Raw genomic sequence first — 14,328 nt, forward strand, 5'->3', positions numbered from 1 at the left:
AAAATTCTGAGCAGTAATCTCAGTTTGGGAAGTTAGAATTAATACAAGAAAATCTATTCTGAATTATAAAAGTAACAATTTCTAGAAATATCATAAATCTAAGGTCTGTTGTATATCCTTCAAGCAATTTGTTAATACAAGAATTACATAAAAATGCATACGGGGTGCCTGGGTGGCTCATTCAGTTAAGCATCTGCTTTCGGCTCAATCGCCCCGCATCAGGCTCTCTGCTTAGCGGGGAGTCTGCTCCGCTGCCCCCCCCCCCCCCCCCGCTCTTGCTCTCTCTCAAATTAAAAAGCAAAATCTAAAAAAAAAAAAAATCGCCTTAAATGATTTTTAGTTACCTACATTTCTATTGGTAGAAAATACATGCAGATGTGTGTTGTTTTATCTTGGGCCTCTGTTCTGGGGGAAAATACAGTTTTCTTTTCCCCTTTACAACCTCCTCCCCCACCTCTGAAAAACACCCATTCATTCTTACTGCTTCCATTGGCATTTCCTTCCCTATTTTAGCTGAGATAATTGACTATTCATGTAATCCCCGAACAGCCTTAAAATCTGAACCTAGAAATTCTCTGTGGATTCTGAAACTGGAAGAGAAAATACATTTAAATTTTTGAACAGTTGAAGTGCTGGCTTCAGCTACACATGGCTTTCCTTAGGGGTTCTCTGCAGGAGTGACTTAGGGTTAGGGCCTGAGGTTTCTGGGCAGGTGGGGTGGGGAGCCAGCTGGTTCTGCTGCCGCAGGGGAGGAAAGCAGGGTAGAGAAGAAGGTGGCCTTGATGCTCGGGAGTTTTCCTAAGTTCCCCACTTCTGAGATCTGACTGGGTCAGGACAAGGATGTGTGTGAAATTGGATCTTAAAAGAGCGTTGCTTATGTGGAACTTAAACTCCTGCAAGGAGAATAGAAATGAGGCTCAAAATCTCTTAAGGAGGGCATCTGACCTTCCCTCTCTCCTCCTGTCCTCTCCGCTTTTGTGCAGGTGGATGGAAGCATGCCTCGGGGAAGACCTGCCTCCCACCACAGAGCTGGAGGAGGGGCTGAGGAATGGGGTCTACCTCGCCAAACTGGGAAACTTCTTCTCGCCTAAAGTGGTGTCCTTGAAGAAAATTTACGATCGAGAGCAGACCAGATACAAGGTGAGGCCTTCCCTGCTCGGGACTTAAATTTCCATAAACTTAAAAGAGAAAGTTAGTGGACTTTATCCTGTACCAGAGTTATTGAGAAATATGTATGAGTGTGTTTGTTCATCAAAATGAAACACCTGGCAGAGTGGAGAAGGTATAGTAGTAAAAGGTGGTGTCTGTATTTCTGATACAATTCCTATGATGGTGTATGTCTAGAAATCTTCATGGTCCTTGATGATTTTGTTTTATTTCTTAGAAGGTAGAGGAAGTAACTAGGGGGAAATTACAAGTTTAATTTTAACCAAGCACTGAGATGCGTTGGCAAATTGAAAGCAAAAGCAATGCAACTTTAGGGGAAAAAAAGGTCCCTCTGTGATATTAAAATTCGAGGTAAATTGGGAAAGCAATCCAATTTCAGGAAATTGAGGTAAGTGAGAGGCTTTGATTCTTGTGGCCCAGGGCCCTGAAAAAGAAAAATGAAGTTGGGATGTTGACAAGGACCAAAATCTGTCGTGGGGGAGCTTTCCTATGAGCAGCTATTTGGAAAAGGATGAGCGTAAAAGATAGTGGAAGCTTGTAAAACCAAGAGTAGATGTGAGCGGGTTGACTGTAGGAGTTGGGCCAGAACTTGGAATGAGCTAAGGATAAAGACAGAATCAAAAGAGGTTTTTATGTTTTATGTTTATATTCAAAGGACAACCAGGAAGATGTAGGTCCTCAACCAAAATGAACATCCCAAAGAGAAACTTTCTTTTCTTTCTTTTTTAATTTTTTTTTAAAAGATTTTATTTATTTATTTGACAGAGAGAGACACAGCGAGAGAGGGAACACAAGCAGGGGGAGTGGGAGAGGGAGAAGCAGGCTTCCCACGGAGCAGGGAGCCCGATGCGGGGCTCCATCCCAGGACCCTGGGATCATGACCTGAGCCAAAGGCAGACGCTTAACGACTGAGCCACCCAGGTGCCCCGAAACTTTCATTTTCTGAAGAGAATTCTGGAGCTGTTCTGTGGAGCACTGTACAGTATGGGACAGAGCAGCAAGACATTCATTCATTCATTTAAAAAGATTTATTTATTTTTAGAGAGAGAGAGCTAGCATGAGCAGGGGGAAGGGCGGAGGGAGAGAATCTTAAGCAGACTCCCCACTGAGCACGGAGCCCAGTGCGGGGATGGATCCCATGACCCTGGGTCATGACCTGAGCCAGAACCTAAGAGTCAGATGCTCAGCTGATTAAGCCACCCAGGTGCCCCGTGCAACAACACATTTAAAACAGGAGTGGAGACTGCGTGGCAATAGAAACAGTAGTCCTGCCCCTCTTCCCCTCCAGAGAGTAAATCTTTCTGTAAAATAACAGACCTAGAGGTTTAGAGGGGGATATTTGTGTGTGTAGTATGAAAACCCTGATTAATATATTTAATGGTATCTGTCAGTTTGTATTTTCTTTTTTCTTTTTTTAAAGATTTTATTTATTTATTTGACAGAGAGAGACACAGTGAGAGAGGGAACACAAGCAGGGGGAGTGGGAGAGGGAGAAGCAGGCCTCCCGCTGAGCAGGGAGCCCAATGCGGGGCTCCATCCCAGGACCCTGGGATCATGACCTGAGCCGAAGGCAGACACTTAACGACTGAGCCACCCAGGCACCCCATGTCAGTTTGTATTTTCTACATGCCAGATACCACCCTGAGTGCTTTACATACATCTTCCCATTTCATCTTTACAACACACAGGTAGAGTAGGTGTTAGAGAGGACGAAGCTCAAAGAGGTGAAACGACTTGCTCAGTGTCACCAGTAGATGGCCAAGCCAGGGATTGAATCCAGGATAATTGAATTCCAAAGACCGTGTTCTGTAGAGCATATTATACAGGAAGATTCTCCAGATGGTTCTCAGGTGAAGGGAGCTGAGATGTGGATTTGGCTTTTTAGAATTGGAATGTGAACATAATGCTATAGACCTTCAATTTAAGGGGACCTTGCAAAGTCTTGTAAGGAAACTTGTGCAAAGAGAGTCTTTATTTGGTATTCGCTGCAGTATTGCCGACAGCGCCTAATTGTCTCTTACTTGTTCTAGGCAACTGGCCTGCACTTCAGACATACTGATAACGTGATTCAGTGGTTGAATGCCATGGATGAGATTGGATTGCCTAAGGTAACCTACGTGGTCCTCAGAGTTCCGGCTTAGATTCGGCTATTAGTTCTCATTCTGCCTGTAGAATTATTCTCAATTGAATCTTTGATGATTTTCTTTCTTTTTTTTTTTAAGTACTAAAGGATCTCTTTCTTCTGTTTGTTTTAGGGAATAGTTTTGTTCTTCTTCTTTTTCCCTGCTTCACCTCACCCTAGAGAAATTCCCTATGATGTCATTGACTTTTACTACATCAAATGGTAGACTTACATTAAAAATCACATGCCGTGAAACCCACCTTTTTAAAGTATACAAGTCAGTGTTTTTATTTTATTTATTCACAAAGTTGTTACATTAAAATTTGACTTTAGGAAATATTTTAAAAGTGTCATTTTCCAGCTGCAGAATACTCCTATCTGTAAGAGAGCATGATGGGCTATTATTTTATGTTTCAAATTGTAGAGGCAATATGATGGCAATTACTTCTCATATCTTGTTTTGGTGACAGCTGTATTCTCTGTTTTTTAAAATGTCTTTCTTGAGGTACAATTGGTATGCAGAACCTGCATGAGTATTTGGAGTGAGTGTGTATCCTCCAGTGTTCTGCTCAGGAGTTTATCTTATTTAGCGCCACTCTTAGTGAAATTGCCATCTCTAGCCTCCGCAACCACCCCCCCACCCCCGCCCGGTCCTATCCTGAACCCTCAAGGCCATGCTATATTGTCAACTCCTAGAGGCGTGGACATCTTGTTTGTTTTCCATATCCTTTGACTTGAGAATTCTACTTCTAGGAATTTATCCCACCCCCCATATCAGACAAGCCCGAAAATTTCAGCATTGCTTCGAATAGAAGAAATTGATAGCAACCACAGGTTCCTTCAGTGGGGGCATTAACTACTGCAGCCAGGCGGACACTAGTACAGCCATTAGAAAGGGGGATACGAATCTGTATTGACAAATGCAGTTGTCTGTGAGGGGTGAAGTGGGGGGAAAACCCAAACAGGCTAAGGTAATAAGAGTTTGTGTTCTGGCTAAGGTGAGATCGCTATTTGTATGTAAAAGTGAGTATTCTTGGGAAAAGTCTGTAAGGAGATAATAGTTTTCATTTCTGTGTGATGGGATTAAGGGGCAGTTTTTATTTTCTTTATAACTTCCTGTAGAGTCTGAATTTTTGTAACCAAAGAAAGATTAAAAAAGGGAGTTGGGGAGGATCAGAAAATGGCTAGAATCACTGGGAGGTGAACATTTGGTATTTAGCATAAGCACCGAGCTCAGTTTTGCAGATCTGTGTTTTGAATTGAGTTAAATCCAGAGCCAAGTCTTTGCAGAAGACTAGCCTTTGTCCTCTTTTTTTCAGAGCAAAGTGCTGAAGCTCTCTTCCTCACACTGGTAGGTTTGAGAATTAGGCCCACACATGTCAGGAAATGCAGTGTGTCAAGTTCTTACACCTACTTGGCCTTTCTGTGCACCTGTATCTTCTTGTACCTGTTTCTTACGTATGCCTGATGGGCAATGATGATTTAACCTCTTTTAAATGGTACTAAGAGCTTTGTTAATATGTGCTATTACTAGTAGTATTGTTACTTCAAAATGCTTTTTTAATGATTTAATTTTACTACTTTTCTTGTTTACTAATGGTAGTATATTATCCTGGACCACAACTGCAACAAACATAGACTTCCCTAAAGGCTTTCAGGGACAATAGGGCTATCATGGTTATCAGCCTTGAAATGTCTACCCTACATGATTTAGGTCCAGAAGACTTGAGTAATGTGGACTAAAGATACTTAGCCTAAAAATTGTTGCCCATAATATAACGTAGGATATATAATTGACCATACATATATAGTGTTCACAGGGATGTCTTCCCTAATATTTTAATATGGTACATATAGGCTAATTATAGAAACTTAATGTTGTAAGTTTTTGGTTCTTCTCCCTTTTGTCTTTTTATTATAATTGGTCCTGTTGGCCACCTCTTCCAGGAAATATTTTGTGATTTTTGACTTTGACTTTTTTTTTAAGATTTTATTTTTAAGTAATCTCTACACCCAGTGTGAGTCTTGAACTCACAACCCAAAGATCAAGAGTCACATGCTCTCCCAACTGAGCCAGCCACACACCCCTTACTTTCATTTTTAAATCGTTTTCAGTCTGCTCAACTACTCCTCCATCTTCCTCGTGTGTTCTACCTCCCATAATCCTAGTGGTGAGGGTTCCTTAAGATGCAGTCCTTATTTAACTACATTCTTGTTCTCATGGTTTCAGTTATTTTGAAGACTGCTATAAGATAAACACATTGTCTTCGCATGGCTGCTGGACTGTTCTTGGATAGTTTTCTATTAGCTAGAATTCCTCCTATCTGAAAGTAAACCTTCCTTTTCCCCCAAGTGAACCTCCCTTCCTCTATACTAAATGGTCGCCTGTCCTCATTTCCCCAGTCATCCTGTCTGAGAATCTTGAGGTTACCTTGAACTCCTAAATGGCAGTTATGCTCTAAGCCTTCCTCATGTATTTGAAATGTTTCTTTTATCTATTGAAAGAGGTTATCAGCCTATCTCCTTAGTTTCAATTTCTCCACAATTCAATGTACCCTGTGTCCTGTCTCCAGTCAGATCTTCCTGAGCTCTGTTTTTATCCTTGGCTCCAGAGCTAGGACTTCTCTGGGCCCTGCATATCAAGTTCAAACTTGTCTGACTTTCAAGGTCCTCATAATCTGATTGCATCCTACCCTACCCAACCATATTTTTCTTTTACTTTCTAAAATGTATTCTGTACTGTTTTCGGGAAGGGTGGCTCAACGCGACTGTGATCTTTACCTTTCAGGAGATGATGGCATCTCCGTCTTGGAAAGTGAGCATGCAGAGTTTGAAAAATTATCAAAAAAGACGATTCTGGTACATTCCATCTCTCGAGGGCGGTGGTTCGGGCTCTAACAGGCACACGGTGCTACAGGACTCTTCCTACTGCCTTTCACTACTCATCCAGATTCTTCTGACGGCGTCAAAATTCAGTCTTTCACTTCCCCAGACCACTATCACCTTATCTCCCCCTAAATTATAGAATGAATTGTATGGTGCCACATCACCATGAAGATAGATCTTGAAATTCAAGATTATACCCAATCTAAATCTACTATGCTCCTATTCAGCCTCATTCATTAATTCATTAAATGTAGAACCCCTTCCATGATCTTGGCTCTGGGCTTGGCATTGAAGATATGGCAGTGAACTGCATAGACCTGGCCCCTGCCTTCATGTAGCATGTAGTCAAACAGATAATACACAAGTAATTGATTATTTGTGGCAAGTGCTACCCAGGAGAACCACCGGTCTTCCACATTCCCACACATGTCCTCTATTTCAGCTACTTCATCTGTGTATCTTTTCTCTTCTCCCAAGCATGTAACACATTTCTTTAAAAGATTTTATTTTTAAGTAATCTCTGTATCCAGTGTGGGGCTCAGACTCACAACCTGGAGATCGAGTTGCACACTCTGGCAACTGAGCCAGCCAGGTGTCCCTGCATAAAACACATTTTAGTATTTTGTAGCTTTTTTTCAATGTCTAAATGTAGTAGTTCACACAACCCAAAGCATCTAAGTAAATGTTCATTGTTGAGTTATTTCTGAGTCTAGTCATGGTAGACAGTAACTGGGCAGATGGCAGTCCTTCACAGCTTCCTACATTTGCCATTGATTTAAACTGCACGAGAGCTGGGTGTCATCCGCCCATGTCTGAGTGCAGTAAGCAAATCACTGTCACATACCTGCTTTTCCAATTCGTGCTTTTTATTCTGTTTTATAGCATTTTATTCCTTGCATTACTTAGGATGAATTGTCTGTTCCCCCTAATGAAGTTACTTGCTGAATGCCAATAATGTTTTCTAATTGTTTTATTTGTATAATTAGTGATTGGTGAATGATCCAGTGGATGGATACCTTACTCTGCTTCTTTTATTCCTCCTTAGATTTTTTACCCAGAAACTACAGATATCTATGATCGAAAGAACATGCCAAGATGTATCTACTGTATCCATGCACTCAGGTAATCAGATTTTCTTGGTAAAATAAACAGTGTACGTAGACACAGAGAACAGATTGCTAAATTGCCAGAGGTGGGGACTTAGGGGTGGGCGAAATGGGTAAAGAGGGTCAAAAATTACAGACTTCCAGCTATAAAATAACTAAGTCCTGGGGGTGTAATGTACTGCATGGGGATTTTAGTTAATAATGGTGTGGTGTAGGCTTGAAAGTTGCTAAGAGAGTAGATATTAAAAGTTCCCAGTATGGGGTGCCTGGGTGGCTCAGTCGGTTCAGCATCCAATTCTTGGTTTCAGCTCAGGTCGTGATCTCAGGGTCCTGGGATCAAGCCCTGAATCAAGCTCCCCACTCGGGGGAGTCTGCTTCCTCTCCCTCTCTCTCCCTCTGTTCCTTCCCCCACCCTGCCCGAGCACTCGCTCTCTCTCTCTCTAAATTAAATATATCTTTAAAAAAAATTTCTCAGCACAAGAAAAAAATCCGTGACTCTGTGTGGTGATGGATGTTAGTGAGACGTTATTGAGGTGACCATTTTGCAATATATATATATATTAAATCATTATGTTGTACACCTGAAACTAATATAATGTTATATGTCAATTTTATCTCAATTAAAAAAAAAAAAACCGCAGTTTAGGAATATCTCGAAATTGAATGCATAGCCTTTTGTCCATGGTATAACAAAAAAGTTCTTGCATTAGCTTCAGGATTTCCGAATAGAATAGGATACTGTTGTCTTAACAAAATGGTGAGAAGCAGCTGTGTTTTTCTAGGGAGTAGGGAGAAGGGGTTTATTTATCCCCGTAATAGCAGATAATTTGGCTCTGAAAACATAGTATAGTCTTTCATTGTTGATCTAGTATTTCTGTGAACTGTGCATTTCAGCTGGGATGTAGTTTCTTCCTTTTTAATTAAAATCTCTTAATAATTACAAGAAAGTATGTACATTTCAAAACTTTCACTGTTTACTGTTTTGTCACAAGCCAGTAGCTGAATTACAGAATACACTCACCATGTCTTAATACTTTAGTAGTATAATTAAATTTTATCAACATCTTCAAATAATGCCTTCAACTATCAAATGGTTGATTTTTAATTTATTTCGTTTTCTAGGTCCTCACCAAGCCAGTTGTTTGTTAAGTAATGTTTATGCCAAACAAATATGATAAATAAGAACTGAAACAAAGTATAATTTTTTCATAATTTCATAGTAAATTTTGAAGATGGCTTAATTTCAAGCCCTTGGCTCTTAGAATCAGCGAAGTACTGTATTGGAAGGAAGAGGCGATCTGTGTGGAGGGAGGGTGGGGTTCAGTAGATATGATAGCACCATACCAGAGTGGTACAAATTTACCTGATGTCCATAGGGCTAAACGAGAAGGTGGTAGAAGTGAGCAGGACATGCTGATGGGGTTTCTTTGCCGGGCTGCCCATTTTATAAGGCATCCTGTATGTATGCTTAATAAATGTTAATTATATATATGAATATATTTATCATATTGACCCGTGAAAACCCTTGTTGTCTCCAGTTTGATAGAAAATGTGCCAGACCCTTGGATCCCTGGAACCCGTGTGAAACCCACAAAAGAAAAAAATGTAGCTGAGGACTAGTGCATAGCCACACTCGTCTGCCTTTGGTTCATTCTTGCCTGAATGCCCTTTTACTCCCTAGTTTAACCCACATTCTGCTCCAGCTGCTACTGTGGAACGCCATGTTCATGGACGCCTTCTTTTACTTTTTCTCCCTCAGACAGAATTAGCTCCTTCCCATCTCTGTGCTCTTCTAGTATTTGCACATACCTCTTACTTCAAGTATAGGGTTTTTACATCCTCCTTGGGTTATTTGTTCTTGTTGCTTGCTTTCTGTGGATTCCTTGGAGGAAGACCGATTTCTGTTATTTGTGTCTCTAGTGCTTAGACGCCTCGCTGTAGTAGGTAGTCAATAAATGTTTGTGTCAAAATCATACATTGTAACAAATCTTCCTTCTCCTTCTCTAGCTCAGGGGGATATTTTCTGCCCTATAAATGAAAAAAGGAAATGGTGCTTTCTTTTATCAGATGACTCTTCATGTTTGTCTCAGTGTATCCAGTCAAGTTTTAATTCAGTTCCTACCTTCTTGGTGAGGTTTTGTGATTTCCAGCGACTCCCACTCATTCCTTTGTCTAAACTCCTGTGTTTCTTTGTTTCTTAGTTCTATTGTTTCTTTCATATGTTTACTGTCTTTCTCTCTATTACATTATTAGCCTCTTAGGGACAGAGGTCATGCCTTACATTTCTTTTCCTTCCCTCCAAGGTACATGGCATAACGTTGGACAAACAAGAGTAACATAAGAATTTTTCAAAAATACTTAGCAGTGGGTGGTATCTAGGGGAATGTTCAGATTGTAGCAATTTCAAATGTATGTGTCTGAGCCAAAATCAGATTAATTCTGAGTATTGTGATTGGCTCAGTGTTAACAGTGAGGTTTGTCTGTATTGATAACCTTGTGAAGGTTGTACCTACAATGGATATCTGCACTTGGCCAGCAAGGGGCCGAGCCGGTGGAACTCCTCTCTGGGCGGTCCGCAGCCATGGCTCTCTGCAGTGTCACCTGGCTCCCAGGCCCCCAAAGTCTCTGAACTGGAGATAAAGAATTAACTGTGCCTTTCTCAGAATCGGAAAGGGAGGAAGTCTGCTATTGTTACTCATTTCTCTTCACTGTGCAGCCTGTGCTTAGAAATTCTATACAGAGCAATGTGTTCTGGTTGGTCATTTATGATTTCTTTCCTCCCTGGAGTGTTTTTCCTGAAGCGTCGGCAGCCGTTGATATGTAGGCAGTTTATACGTGCTTGGAGCCTCCTCTTCACCGTATAGGACGACAGTGTTCCAGGCAGGCTCCCACTTCACTGTGGGCGGTGAGGCCCCTTCTCCCTTTTGGATTTGCAGCGACGGAAAAACATCATCTCCCTGTTTTCTACCTTCCTTCCTTCCTTCCATTCCACCCTCAGATAAGACCCCAGTTCTTTTTTTCTTTTTTTGATTAATTATTTTATTTATGAGAGAGAGACAGAGCACAAGCGGGGATATTGTAGAGGGAGAGGGAGAAGCAGACTCCCCGCTGAGCAGGGAGCCCGATGCAGGACTCGATCCCTGGACCCTGAGCTGAAGGCAGACGTTTAACTGACTGAGCCACCCGGGCATCCCGAGACCCCAATTCTTTATTATTATTTCATATATATTTGTATACTTTATTTCCATTTCCTCTGATGTTTTATCTTTTTAAGAACTGATTTTGGGGTTAAATTGGCCCATAATCCTATATCTTAAATTCAAAAGAAATGTAAAAGCTGAAAATTATATTTGTTTGGTTCCAGCTCATTTGTTGGCAAAATCTGATCAGAATTAATTGAAGTTATTTAGAATAATAGTCTGCTTACTGTGATTATGTGTATGTTTCTCTGCAGAAAAGTAATGTATTTATTTAGAGGTGCTGCCTCAAGGCTTGCTGGCGTGTTTTATAATCCTGTATGTACTTAAGTAAACAGACATGATATAATACTGTATATACTATAACACCTTTCTAATATCTAAGAAATCCTAAATTCATATCTGGCCCAAAGAATTTAGATCAGGGATTGTGGACTGTATTAGATTCTGTTTCCTAAGCAACTGCTATGTTTGTGTTTACGAGCCTTTATTAACAGTCTTTGAGATCAGCATAGTGACTTCTTCCAGGTTACTCTGCAGGCAGCAAAGATAATAGGAATCCACAGCCTCCTTTTCCCCATTGCTACAAAGTACAGCTCTGGTGGGAAAAAAGAAAAGAAGAATGAACCTGAGCTCAATCACAGTCTGACTGTTGTAGGCACCTAACAGTTTTATTTGTAAATGTAGGGAGAACAGGAGCAAAGAATGGACAGGGGTGTTTACTGGTAGGATTGAAAGTTTCAACTTTGAGGTTGAGTACTGTCTCGGTTCTGGGCCAGAGGGTCTGAGTGGCCATTGTGGTTATATTCATAACTCCAGCAGCTCCTTAAAATAGTCCCAATAATTGAGATAAAAGAAAGATGGTGCCTGTGTCTTAGCTTCTCCTCTACTTTATTCATATCAGCCAGGGATATCATAAAAACTTTAATTTACCATCAGAAGATCTTAAAAACGAACTCACTCTTCTTGGGCTTGTAAAAGTGACATTCTTGAAATTTCGTAAAGTGTGGCAGCCACTTTGCTCTTTCCAAGTAGAAATAAAAGAGGGTTCCTGAAGAAAAGTATTCTTACTAATTTGGAATGCAGGTGGGACATATTATGTGGGAGAAATGATATATATAATAGGGACACATGACAGGTATAGAATGTTATTGGCTATTTTTGCTTTGGAAATTTTGTTGAATAGATTTAAAATCTTTTGAGAGAGAAACTTTATATAGTTCCATTTTGAGCATTTTACTCTAAAAAAAGCACTTAGGGCGCCTGGGTAGCTCAGTTGGTTAAGCGACTGCCTTCGGCTCAGGTCATGATCCTGGAGTCCCTGGATTGAGTCCCGCATCGGGCTCCCTGCTTGGCAGGGAGTCTGCTTCTCCCTCTGACCCTCCCCCCTCTCATGTGCTCTCTCTCTCTCTCTCTCTCATTCTCTCTCTCAAATAAATAAATGAATAAAATCTTTAAAAAAATAAAATAAAAAAAAATTAAAAAAGCACTTAATCATATACAGATGATTCATACTTGTACTTACCTGAGAAAATAATTAGCTACTCTGAATGTATAAATTTGAATGTATTTTCAGAATACTTGACTTTTTTTAGATTATACATTTGTGTTTATACAATTTAAGTTCTGATCAGTTCTGTGAATGCAGTATACATGATTCATATTTGTGTTTAGATCAAACTGAGGTTTATAGATTATTTGCAAAAACTGTAGGTCACTCTGTTGAGTTACTGTGATTTCTTTCTTAGGCGTTTTTTTATTTATTCCCTTATTGCTAGGCCATCAGTGTCTTGCTCGTGTCCATCCCTGTCAAGTACACTTTTTTTTTTTTTAAGATTTTATTTATTTATTAGAGAGACAGACAGCAAGAGAGGAAACACAATTAGGGGGAGTGGGAGAGGGAGGAGCAGGCTTCCCGCCAAGCAGGGAGCCTGATGGCAGGGCTACCCTGGGACCATGACCTGAGCCGAAGGCAGACGCTTAATGACTGAGCCACCCAGGCGCCCCTGTTAAATACACTTCTAATTTGTTGGTTATGATCTGCTAGGTCCTTAGAATCCAGTTAAGCGAATTCACGCTTACAGACATTTACTTATCCATCTGTCCATTTGTGAAATGTTAATATTTATTAATATATGCCAAGTTCCGGGTAGACATTGGTGAACAAGACTTTTATTCCTGCCTTCATGAGATTTAAAGTCGAATAGATTTCTTTTTTTATTTAAACAGTAAAGATACATAATGTTTGTTTAAAACTCATAAATTACCTGAGCTATTTCCATCAGTAATATGAATTCAGTTTATTTATTTATTTATTTTCTAAAAGATTTTATTTATTTATTTGAGACAGAGAGAATGAGAGAGAGAGAGCACATGAGAGGGGGGAGGGTCAGAGGGAGAAGCAGGCTCCCCGCCGAGCAGGGAGCCCGATGTGGGACTCGATCCAGGGACTCCAGGATCATGACCTGAGCTGAAGGCAGTCGCTTAACCAACTGAGCCACCCAGGCGCCCGAATTCAGTTTAAAGAAGACTTTTTATTTGAATCATTTTCATGACAATGTTATAAATATCTTGTTAGTTAAAACTTATTGATCACAGGAAGGTGGACAGAAGTGAAGATTTCTCCACTTAGATTAATTATATTCACATGTATGTTAACATCTAATTACACACTGGATTTGTACCAGAACTGGGACTCGAACTTGTGTCTTCTGATTCCCAGTCCAGTGCTTTTTGCATTGCATTATGTGACTTTCTAGGACAATATTATGTAAAACTAAGAAAAGGTTCTGAGATAAAGTACGGTAACCACAAAGGGGAATATGGTAGCATGCAGGGGTATGTTCAGAATGTTGGTTCTTTATGCTGACTTTCCCCGTTAATCTAAGAGTAGCAGCTAGGTGCAGCTGGGAGGCCTAACTCTTTTTGCATATCGTGTCTTCTAGTTTGTACCTGTTCAAACTGGGCCTGGCTCCTCAGATTCAAGACCTATATGGAAAGGTTGACTTCACAGGTAAGGAGTTACAAACTTGGCAGGAAATGCTTGATTTATGTGGAATAGCCTGGAGAGTCAACAATACCAATCTTAAAGACATAGGGCTTTAAAAACACTCTGGCAACAGAGATCAAAGAAGTATAAGTAACTTGCTTCTCCTATGTGCATTGAGAAGACCACTAAACTTGGAATTTCAAACTTTGTTCTCTCATTTTAGTAAGTACCTATGGTGGTCAAAGCTAGGGTGACAATTGAGTAATTAAAAAATTTAGCTTTTTTACCTTATTCTGTGTGTATTTGCTATTGTCAGATGCTTGAAGAGATGGGAGATTGGGGAGAAAAAGAACAGTAGTAATATTGGTTAGAGGTAATATAGATTCAAATATTTTGAACCAGTCATTATTTTGTAGGCTTGGGAATTTTAAATTTAATAAAACTTTTATCTATGATGTTTTTCCTTCTGGGGAAGTTGTTCACCAGACCTGGGGCAAAGGGCCAAACCTTACATGTTGTTTTCTTTATCATTTGGCTTCCTGCCTTGGAAGCAAAATAATTTAATAGCGGCTAGTGACTTGGCGTGTAAAGACATCTGGCTGGCTTGTGGGTCACTTGTTGCTGAGCTCCCTTCAAAGCTGCTCCATTTGGAAGTTCATTGTAGAAAATGCCAGAAGGAGCAGTTTTGAGAAACTCTTTTCTGTAGGGCTGTTTCTCATGTTATACTGAGTTTTGATGCTCTTGATAATAGTAATAATAGTTAATGTCTACTGAGTGTATGCTTTGTGCCAGGTGCTATGCTCAGTGCTTTCCATATATCATCTCATTAAATCCTCATAATCCTAGGAGGTAGCCACCACT

At 40.3% G+C, this 14,328-nt stretch overlaps 1 protein-coding gene across 1 annotated transcript in view; it reads left to right on the forward strand.

Annotated features, from left to right (window-relative positions):
• Nucleotides 1–14,328, forward strand: part of IQGAP1 (IQ motif containing GTPase activating protein 1) — a 105,838-nt gene that overhangs the window by 35,473 nt on the left and 56,037 nt on the right. Inside the window, exons 3-6 of the mRNA XM_078078848.1 lie at nt 984–1,140; nt 3,198–3,275; nt 7,221–7,297; nt 13,424–13,491. Coding sequence (XP_077934974.1) covers nt 984–1,140; nt 3,198–3,275; nt 7,221–7,297; nt 13,424–13,491 — 380 coding nt within the window. The remainder of the gene's footprint in view (nt 1–983; nt 1,141–3,197; nt 3,276–7,220; nt 7,298–13,423; nt 13,492–14,328) is intronic.

The sequence above is a fragment of the Halichoerus grypus genome, chromosome 8 (assembly GCF_964656455.1).
Source record: "Halichoerus grypus chromosome 8, mHalGry1.hap1.1, whole genome shotgun sequence".
Taxonomy (NCBI): Eukaryota; Metazoa; Chordata; class Mammalia; order Carnivora; family Phocidae; genus Halichoerus; species Halichoerus grypus.